An 11658-nucleotide genomic window follows, 5' to 3' on the forward strand; every position below is an offset into this window, starting at 1 on the left:
GGATTTAACTCCCTTGATTTCTGTGCCTGAAATCTTACATCAGGTCATTCAGAATATAGTATTAACTTCTTTTGGTTTGTCTAAGACACTTTTATTATAATTTTCTAACTTTCATGTTGAAATTTATTTTTTTAATTTATTTTATTGAAATATAGTTGATTTAAAACATTATTTTCAGGTACACAGCATTGTGTTTCAGTATTTTTATAGATTATACTCCATTAAAAGTTATTGCAAGATAGTGGTATAATTATCTGTGCTATAAAGAATCTCCTTGTTTCTTATCTGCTTTATACATAGTAATTTGCATTTCTTAATCTTGTACCCTTCTCTTGCCCTTCTCCCTGCTGGTCACCTCTAATTTTTTTCCTTTGTTTGTGAGCCTCTTTCTGTTTTGATGTATACATTTCCTTGTTTTATATTTTAGATTCCCATAAAAGTCTTATACTATATTTCTATATGAGACAATTCACTAATCATAAAATTTTCTAGATCCATCCATGTACTTGATCTTTCTTTTTTTTTTTCCAAACTTTTTAAACTTTTTATTTTGTATTGGGGTATAGCTGGTTAACAGTGTTGTGGTAGTTTCACTTTAACAGTGAATGGACTCAGCCATACATGAAAATGCACACATTCTCCCCCATTGCTAAATTCTCCTTACTGCTAAATTCAGACTTAAATTGAAGAAAGGAGGGAAAACCACTAGACCATTTAGGTATGACCTAAATTAAATCCTTTACGATTATACAGTGGAAGTGACAAACAGATTCAAGGGATTAGATTTGATAGAGTGCCTGAAGAACTATGGATGGAAGTTTGTGACATTGTACAGGAGGCAGGGATCAAGACCATTCCCAAGAAAAAGATATTCAAAAAATGCAAAATGGTTGTCTGAGGAGGCCTTACAAATAGCCGTGAATAGAGGAGAAGTGAAAGGCAAATTAGAAATGGAGAAGTATACCCATTTGAATGCAGAGTTCCAAAGAATAGCAAGGAGAGATAAGAAAGGCTTCCTCAGCGATCAATGCAAAGAAATAGAGGAAAACAATAGAATGGGAAAGATTAGAGATCTCTTCAAGAAAATTAGAGATACCGAGGGAACATTTCATACAAAGATGGGCACAATAAAGGACAGAAATGGTATGGACCTAACAGAAGCAGAAGATATTAAGAAGAGGTGGCAAGAATACGCAAGAGAACTATACAAAAAACATCTTCATGACCCAGATAATCACGATGGCGTGATCACTCAACTAGAGCCAGACATCCTGGAATGTGAAGTCAAGTGGGCCTTAGGTAGCATCACTACGAACAAAACTAGTGGAGATAATGTAATTCCAGTTGAGCTGTTTCAAATCCTAAAAGATGATGCTGTGAAAGTATTGCACTCAATATGCCAGAAAATTTGGAAAAGTCAGCGGTGGCCACAGGACTGGAAAATCAGTTGTCATTCCAATCCCAAAGAAAGGCAATGCCAAAGAATGCTCAAACTACTGTACAATTATACTCATCTCACACGCAGGTAAAGTAAAGCTCAAAATTCTCCAAGCCAGGCTTCAACAGTATGTGAACGGTGAACTTTCAGAAAGTAAAGCTTCATTTAGGAAAAGGCAGCCGAACCAGAGAACAATTTGCCAACATCCATTGGATCATTGAAAAAGCAAGAGACTTCCAGAAAAACATCTACTTCTGCTTTACTGATTAGGCCAAAGTCTTTGACTATGTGAACCACAACAAATTCTGGAAAATTCTTAAAGAGATGGGAATATCAGACCATCTGATCTGCCTCTTGAGAAACTGTATGCAGGTCAGGAAGCAACAGTAAGAAATGGACAAAGAACTAAACAGACATTTCTCCAAAGAAGACATACAGATGGCTAACAAACACATGAAAAGATGCTCAACATCATGCATAATCAGAGAAATGCATATCAAAACCACAATGAGGTATCATTTCACGCCAGTCAGAATGGCTGCTATCCAAAAGTCTACAAGTGATAAATGCTGGAGAGGGTGTGGAGAAAAGGGAACCCTCTCACACTGTTGGTGGGAATGCAAACTAGTACAGTCACTATGGAGTACAGTGTGGAGATTCCTTAAAAAACTGGAAATAGAACTGCCATACGACCCAGCAATCCCACTGCTGCACATACATGCCAAGGAAACCAGAACTGAAAGAGACACACGTACTTCAATGTTCATCTCAGCACTGTTTATAATAGCCAGGACATGGAAGCAACCTAGATGTCCATCTGTAGACGAATGGATAAGAAAGCTTTTGTACATATACACAATGGAGTATTACTCAGCAATTAAAAAGAATACATTTGAATCAGTTCTAATGAGGTGGATGAAACTGGAGCCTATTATACAGAGTGAAGTAAACCAGAAAGGAAAATACCAATACAGTATACTAACTCATATATATGGAATTTAGAAAGATGGTAACAATAACCCTGTATATGAAACAGCAAAAGAGACACGGATGTATAGAATAGTCTTTTGGACTCTGTGGGAGAGGGCGAGGGTGGGATGAATTGGGAGAATGGCATTGAAACATTATCATATGTGAAATGAATCGTCAGTCTAGGTTCGATACATGATACAGGGTGCTCGGGGCTGGTGCACTGGGATGACCCAGAGGGATGATATGGGGAGGGAGATGGGAGGGGGGTTCAAGATGGGGAACACATGTACACCCAGGGCAGATTCATGTCAATGCATGGCAAAACCAATACAATATTGCAAAGTAATTAGCCTCCAATTAAAATAAATTTTAAAAAATTAAATTTAATTTAAAAAATAAAAAAGTAAAAATAAAAAGAACATGGTTCATTATGTTTGATGATCTTTCAGTTTTCATTTCTCTAATTCCTTGTGATTAAATTCAGGTTAAACATTTTTGGCTCAGATGGTTACTTTAGGTTACATTGTGTTATTTCTTTCAGAAAATCACAGTAGAAAGGATGAGACATCGATTTGTTCCATTATTTCTAATGTTAAATTTAATCGTTTGGTTAAAAAAGGTTTCCATTAAAATTTACTATTGTACAGTTATTCCCTTTACTTTATTATGAATGAGGAATCTGTGACATGACACCTGAAGATTGTAGGTCTGTCTTGTTCTTATTCCCTTAAGAGGGAGGTACTTTCAACCCATTGATTTTAGTTTCCATTGATGATTCTTAGCTAATTCAATCATTTATATGTTCATTGCAACTTGATAAGTTTCTAATTATAAAATTCAGATATAGACTTATATCTGAATTTATATTTATATATATTTACAAGCATAATATATTAATTATAATGCTTATGTAAATTAATAAATATAACACAGAAGAACTGTACAAAAAAGATCTTCACGACCAAGATAGTCACGATAACGTGATGACTGACCTAGAGCCAGACATCTTGGAATGTGAAGTCAAGTGGGCCTTAGAAAGCATCACTACGAACAAAGCTAGTGGAGGTGATGGAATTCCAGTTGAGCTATTTCAAGGCTTGAAAGATGATGCTGTGAAAGTGCTGCACTCAATATGTCAGCAGATTTGGAAAAGTCAGCAGTGGCCACAGGACTGGAAGAGGTCAGTCTTCATTCCAATCCCAAAGAAAGGCAATGCCAAAGAAGGCTCAAACTACCGCACAGTTGCACTCATCTCACACGCTAGTAAAGTCATACTCAAAATTCTCCAAGCCAGGCTTCAGCAGTATGTAAACCATGAACTCCCAGATGTTCAAGCAGGTTTTAGAAAAGGCAGAGGAACCAGAGATCAAATTGCCAACATCCGCTGGATCATGGAGAAAGCAAGAGAGTTCTAGAAAAACATCTATTTCTGCTTCATTGACTATGCCAAAGCCTTTGACTGTGTGGATCACAATAAACTGTGGAACATTCTGAAAGAGATGGGAATCCCAGACCACCTGACCTGCCTCTTGAGAAACCTGTATGCAGGTCAGGAAGCAACAGTTAGAACTGGACATGGAACAACGGACTGGTTCCAAATAGGAAAAGGTGTACGTCAAGGTTGTATATTGTCACCTTGCTTATTTAACTTATATGCAGAGTACATCATGAGGAATGCTGGGCTGGAAGAAGCACAAGCTGGAATCAAGATTGCTGGGAGAAATATCAATAACCTCAGATATGCAGATGACACTACCCTTATGGCAGAAAGTGAAGAGGAACTCAAAAGCCTCTTGATGAAAGTGAAAGAGGAGAGTGAAAAGGTTGGCTTGAAGCTCAACATTCAGAAAACAAAGATCATGGCATCTGGTCCCATCACTTCATGGGAAATAGATGGAAAAACAGTGGAAACAGTGTCAGACTTTATTTTTTTGGGCTCCAAAATCACTGCGGATGCTGATTGCAGCCATGAAATTAAAGATGCTTACTCCTTGGAAGGAAAGTTATGACCAACCTTGATAGTATATTAAAAAGCAGAGACATGACTTTGCCAACCAAGGTCCGTTTAGTCAAGGCTATGGTTTTTCCCATGGTCATGTATAGATGTGAGAGTTGGACTGTGAAGAAAGCCGAGCGCCGAAGAATCGATGCTTTTGAACTGTGGTGTTGGAGAAGACTCTTGAGAGTCCCTTATACTGCAAGGAGATCCAACCAGTCCATTCTAAAGGAGATCAGTCCTGGATGTTCATTGGAGGGACTGATGCTAAAGCTGAAACTGCAATACTTTGGCCACCTCATGCGACGAGTTGACTCACTGGAAAGACTCTGATGCTGGGAAAGGTTGGGGGCGGGAGGAGAAGGGGACGACGGAGAATGAGATGGCTGGATGGCATCACTGACTCTGTGGACATGAGTGTGAGTGTACTCCGGGAGTTGGTGATGAACAGGGAGGCCTGGCGTGCTGTGATTCATGGGGTCGCGGAGAGTCGGACACGACTGAGCGAGTGATCTGATCTGATCTGATGTTTATATATAATTTTTATATATAAATTTATATCATATATCCTTTTATTTAGATATAGAATGATATCATTCTAATTATATCATTAGCTGACATCATTCTGTAAAGAAGTACTTTCCTTTTCTATACTTCTAATTTTATTATTGTCATTCTTATTATTTTTGTATCAGGAAGGACTCATAGAATCTCATAAGCCATCCATTCTGATATTTAAATTGTTCTAAATTTGTCCAGTATGGGCTCCTTTCTTTTGATACATCTCCATAATTTTGGGGCACTTTCTTCCTCTATGAAATACTGAGATGCTCTAGACTCATCCTGAATTTTAGATATCCTGCCTTGGAATCTGCCACTTCTCTATTAAGTCTTGGTTTCCTTTAGTGGAATGTGATAGTTAGAAACCAAATATCATTATATGATAGGTATGATCTTTGTTACTTGGATTTCATTTGAGCAAGAGTCACCTATTAATCAGATCAGGTCTTTTTCTGTTCACACCCTCAGTGACTTCCCATTTCACTTAGAAGGACAGTAAAAACTTTCAAGCCTTCCCATAAAGCCCTGCAGATATTTGTCTTCCTCCCTCACTGTCCCTTTGTCACCTTCTATTACTCTGACACTTGTTTTCCCTGTTTAAAGCCCACTTTTAAAATTTCTGTTCCTTATATGCAGTGTATATGTTTTCCTTTTCATTATTTGTTCCCTAAAAGGGTAGGGATTTTGTCTGTCTGGCACATGGTTGTCCATCAAAAATTGATTGATTGATTGACTGGAAGAGTGAGATATAATGGTATGGTGGGGCACAGGAATTGTTAAGAATAGTGAGAAAATAAGTAGGGAATAACTAAGGAAGTCATCCAGAAGAAAGTCATATTAAGATCTGCCGGGAGCCAGAGAGGGAAATCCTACCCGTGGCAAAGGTCAATTGGGGAAGAGGCCTGACGGGCAAAGGCTAATCAGGACTCGAAGAACCCCCTGGACTCACCCGAGCATCTACCCCAAAGAAAACCGGAGTCTGACTGCCTTACTATCTTACGCCTCTTACCAAGTCCTCTAATAATTACGGGGGCTTCCCCCCAACCACCTTTCTCTGAAAACATTAATTCAGAGCTGTAGTTAAAAAGTTCTCCTTGGCTTAATAGGAGTGTTCCAATCCAAGCCCCTCTGGTAGCTTTCTAACTTGCATGACAAGTTTGTCCGGGCTCTTACAACTATGAATGTGACTGTTTACAGCCTCCCAGGCACGCAAGGACAGAAAGCCTAATATTCTAAAATACAGGAATTTGTTGAAGAAGTTAAAATCATTAGAATAGTACTAAAAAAGATTTCATTGTTGAATCAATGCTTGCTGCAAAGTTTCCATATTTTCTATCTATTGTATCCTTGGAAATATATTAATAACATATAGAGAAAATAAGTAGTAGCCTTTGATTTAACCACATCAGATCTTAAGTTAATAAATTCCTTTCTTGTAGCTCACTACACCCTTGCCTTATAGGAATGTAACTTTGTCATGTGTCTTTGGAGAATAGCACCTGACTTTAGGAAAATCACCTTAAAAGAATATAAGCCTTTTTCTAGCTAACTAACCTTTGTTAGGAGAGAAGGCCATAAACTGTTAGCAGGCCCCCTGGCCAGAAGATGATGTAAACCACCTAAAACTTTTATCACGAGACATACAAAAATAAGCCCTGATCCTGATAAGAATCAAGACTGATTTTGGCGTGACTCTATACCTCCCTTTCTCTGTTTCTTATGCGCATAACTTAGGGTATAAAAGCAGCACTGGAAAATAAAGTTTTGGGGCCTTGCTCACTGAAGCTTGGTCTCCCCGTGTCGTTCTTTCTCTTTTTCCGTCCTTTTCTCTATTCTCCTTTTTCTGGTTGAGATCCTTGGAGCGCTGGGCCCTCTGCGTTTACTCATCTGCCAGGGCTTCTAAGACCCACTCGAGGGGGTGCCCTGGTGGGGTGCCTCCAGTGATTAGAGAGGGCACCTGCGGCCTACGTAAACAGAGCAAACCCTGTGCTGGGGTTTTATTGGTTTCCTGCGTAAACCAAGGAATCATCAGCCCCTGTCTCTCTCTCTCTTTCTCTCTCTCTCGCTGATGCCGACGCCATTCATCCCGAGGATAACCTGGGCCATATCGAGGCTGGTCCCTGATAAAGACCCAACTTAAAATACACAATAACTTGGAAAGAAAATATGTAAGTTAAAATTAGAGTGGAAATCTAAAATAATTTTGTTCTTTTGTTCCGTGCCCATCCCAACCTCCTCCCTGCTTGAGACCACCACAAGACAGATCTTATTTTTGATGATTATAACAATGGCTAGAAATCTTAGGAAAACACTATTTATTCTTATTTACTAGAAACTACGTACACTTGCAAAGAGCCAGACATGACTGCAGCAACTTAGCACTCACAGATTTCTTTAAAATTTTTTACAAAAAATGTATATTGCCTCTATAACTCTGTTGTGTATTAAAAATTCAAATACCTAAGGGGATTTACATATTTAGTCATCATTCACTATTACAACTTTAAAAAGTTTGGTCAGGAGTTTTCAGTTTAGCAAGAAAAATTACAGAAGGAGAGTTCTGAGATACCTATAAGCTGATACCAAAGGGTGAAAATGTAGGTAAGAATTTGTTTCTTGAGTAGGTAAGAGACTAAGGACAGTTAAAAGACACTTGGTACTGGGACTAGGGGCACCTAAAGAGTAACTGAAAATGAGTTATTCAGACCTTTTAGCTTAAAATGGCTCTTGATTTGAAAATAATAATTGCTAAAAACAAGCTAAAAGAAAACGCAAAGTCTATTTGTGCTATTTCTTTTCAAAAGTACTGTTTTCTACACAGACCTGGGAAGTATCCCACCCTTCAGAACTTTTTTAATCGATTCTTTGACATCCTTGTTCCTAAGGCTGTAGATAAGGGGGTTAAGCATGGGAATCACTGTGGTATAAAACACAGAGGCCACCTTCTCCTGCACTGTGTCACTGGTAGATGGTTTGAAATACACGAAGATGATGGAGCCATAGAAAACCCCAACAGCTGCAAGGTGGGAGCTGCAGGTACTGAAAGCCTTAGATCTGCCTTCAGCTGAGTGGATGCACAAGATGCTGGGAAGGATGAAAGCATAAGAGGTGAAGATGGCTACAGCACATGCAAAGACATTGAATCCAACCAAAATCATCACAGAAAGCTCCTTGGTGTAGTCTCTTGAACAAGATATATTCAGAAGAGGAAGGATGTCACAGAAGTAATGGTGGATGACATTAGTGCCACAGAAGGAGCGACTAGATATGAAGCTGGTGTGAATCAAGGCTCCAACAGCCCCCACTATATACACACCGGTAACCAGTAGGAAACAGACTCTGTGGGACATGGTAACAGTGTAGAGCAAGGGGTTACAGATGGCTTCATAACGATCATATGCCATGGCTGTCAGCATGTAGGAGTCATTAATACCGAAAAAGCAGAAGAAAAAGAGCTGGACCATGCACTCATGAAAGGAAGTGAAGTTCTTCTCTGACATGAAGTTCACCAGCATCTTTGGAATTATGACCGAGGAGTAGCAGAGATCTATGAAGGACAAATTACCAAGAAAATAATACATGGGCATGTGAAGTTGAGAACTGATCCTGATTAAAATGACCAAGCCCAAGTTGCTCACCATGGAGACCATGTAGATCAGTAGAAACAGGAAGAAGAGAGGGAGCTGCAGTCCTGGCTGGTCTGTTAACCCCTCAAGGATGAACTCGGTTACCAAAGAATGGTTTCCTGTATCCATTCTTCTTCCAGTGTGGTTTGGGGAAGACAGTCTCATTGGCCAAATATTGTCATCTGACAGGATTTAGCAATCCAAGATCTGATGAATGGCATAGTTTCTAACTGACCCAGAATGTCAGGAAACAAGAGACTAAAATCTACTCTTGATCGAAGACTTTATCAAGATGTTGATGCTTATTTGGCTTCAGTTGTTACTACTCTCAAGTGACATTCAGGGATGAAAACCATTTTGTCTTTACAAATGGAATTTTAGATTCCCCTATTAATGGATGGATGGATGGCATCACCGATGCCATGGACATGAACTTGGGAAAACTTTGGGAGATGGTGAGGGACAGGAAGGCCTGGCATGATGCAGTCCATGGGGTGGCAAAGAGACAGTCACATCTGGGTGACTGAACAACAACAATTAATGGAAAACCACCTTTCTGTAATTCAGACACCTTTGGAGAAACAGTACAGTGTTGCCACCTTGTTTTGTTGATGTTCAATCTGCAACAATCTATGCTCTCTTCCAATGTCTCAAGGGCGAGTGTAACTGGTCTCTTGCTGGTACCTCTTGCATTTCTCCTCTTGGCTTTGGCATCTTTAACATCTTTAATTTGGTCTTCTCTGACTCCAATTGCAAAGTGATTATTTCCTCCAAGATATCTTGACTTTTTCTTGTTTTTGCTTGACTGAGAGATTGAGAAAGAGGTTAAGTAAACATTTGCGTTAAATCACACAATTTGAAAGCAATAATATTTTCACTGCTTATTTCACTAAATAAACCTTTAAGATTCTGGGGGGCAGGTGAGGAGATCCACTGCCATGTGGCCACCAGAGACAAGCCTCATAAATTCCTTCATTTATTAAACCTGCCAGCTACCAATCTGCAATGACCCGCCGCTTTTTTCAGTCTTTCTTTGCCCTCTATGAATAGGAGCCAAAGAGGGGCAGCAATGTCAGTATCTGGATAACAGCTTAGAGGGATGGGTTAGGGTGGGATGGAGTAGGAGGTGGGAGGGAGGGAGGGGACATATGTATATTTATGGCTGATTCATGTTGATGTATGGCAGAAACTAATACAAAATTGTAAAGCAATAATCCTTCAGTTAAAAATAAATAAAAAATTTAAAGACAAATTATCCTGAGTGAAAAGAATTAAAAGCATCAAAAAATACAAACTTCCAGTTATAAGATAAAAGCCCCGAGGATATGATATACAGCATGGTGGACTACAGTTCACAATACTATATTGTATGTTTGAAAATTGCTAATAGACTGGATCTTAAAGTTCTCATTACAAGAAAAAATTGTAACTAGGTGAAATGGAACTAAACTTAATGTGATAATTTTGTAGTATAGACACATACTGAATCATCATATTGTACACCTAAAACTTATACAGTGTTATCTGTCAAGTATGTATAGATAAATCCGGAAACCAAACATTGTTCTGTGCAGAGAAAATACCCAGAGTAAAGACTTTGACAGAGAGCATGCTTGGGGTGTTGGAGAAACACTAGAAGGCCAGTGAGGCTGGACTAGACAGAGCCTGAAAGACAAGTGGAGACTGTAAATGGAGCTGTGTGTGGCTGCAGGTATTGGTAAAACCTGTGAATCTCATCTCATCTATGATGGGGCAATGCTGAAGAGTTTGCAGAAGGCAGAGTGTTCTGGGCTCTGATGCATTTTTAAAAGGATCCTTCAAGCTCTGGTTGCTCTGTCAAGAATGTTCATTGAAGAGTGAACAAGGTGATTCAGGGAAATCAGATAGACAAAATGTGCTCCTGTTGAGAGATGATACCTTGGGCCAAACTAGTAGTGATGGGGATATCGAGAAGTAGTCAGAAAAACTGCGGCTTGATTACAAGTTGGATATGGGCATCTGAGAAAGTGTGGCGGAGATAGGATGGAGGATATGGGCCTGAGGTTGGATCAACGGTCATGGTAGAGAGCAGGTTTAACAGGCAGTGTTCTGTTTTCAATATTTTAATTTGGATGCCTTATTATATGACCAAATGGATATATTGAGTAGGAAAATGAAGGTATGAGTTTGGAGTTCAGAGGCGAGATCTGCCTTGGACATTATTTTCTGAATCATCAGTGCATGTGTGACATTAAAAACCAAGGGACTGGATGAGATCAATCAGGTATGGTGCATACAAACACCTTAAAGCGGCTCCTGGTGTGTGAAAAGTTATCAGTAAAGTTTGGTTTGATCATTTTTATTGCTATATCTGATATTTTGAACTAGACATTAAAATTTTTTAGTGCCGTTTCTCCATTCTTTTTCGATTCCTTATCACCTCTTCTTGACAACTCCCTACAGCAATTCACCCAGAGCAGTATTCCAAAACAGCCACAGTGTTGCTCTGTAGACATCCAACACAGACCCTAGGACCTAGCAGAGATCTGCACTTAACTGTTCACTTTTCTCTCTTCCTTCAAATTCTACCAACATGGCGACTTTGGCACGCTTTCTACCCCTAATTTTTTTCAGTCTTCAAATAAAGCAATACTCTCAGACAGTAGCCTATACACGAAAGTTACCTAGGATTGCTTTCTTTTTAAAAAATTTTCTTTGGCTGCATTTACATTCTTTGCATTGCTCTCTTTTCTTAGAAAAATCTGAATAAGGAGTACCAAGACTGGGATAAGATTTAATTCAGTGCTGGTAGAAACTGGACACACTTCAGATAAATACTAAAGACACATATACCTGTATGGATAGTGACATTAACAAAAAATAGTTCAAAATTCATTTGCTTGACAAAGTATTAGATACAAAGGTCCTTTAACATCTTCTAATACAACAGGCTTCCCTGGTGGCTCAGAGGCTATAGCGTCTTCCTCCAATGCGGGAGACCCAGGTTCGATCCCTGGGTCGGGAAGATCCCCTGGAGAAGGAGATGGTAACCCACTCCAGTATTCTTGCCTGGAGAATCCCATGGA

At 39.2% G+C, this 11658-nt stretch overlaps 1 protein-coding gene across 1 annotated transcript; it reads right to left on the bottom strand.

Annotated features, from left to right (window-relative positions):
- Positions 1–7780: 7780 nt before the first annotated feature.
- On the bottom strand, positions 7781–8722 carry LOC129548525 (olfactory receptor 8D1-like). Its single transcript, XM_055415041.2, has one exon. It carries the CDS (start codon positions 8720–8722, stop codon positions 7781–7783), a length of 942 nt encoding a protein of 313 aa, XP_055271016.2.
- Between the last annotated feature and the right edge of the window lie 2936 nt (positions 8723–11658).

This window comes from Moschus berezovskii, chromosome 25 (genome assembly GCF_049115385.1).
Source record: "Moschus berezovskii isolate FMDL1 chromosome 25, NW_MosBer_1.0, whole genome shotgun sequence".
NCBI lineage: Eukaryota > Metazoa > Chordata > Mammalia > Artiodactyla > Moschidae > Moschus > Moschus berezovskii.

Coding starts and splice junctions, on each gene's coding strand:
- LOC129548525 (XM_055415041.2), bottom strand. CDS start 8,722: ATGGATACAGGAAACCATTCTTTGGTAACCGAGTTCATCCTTGAGGGG.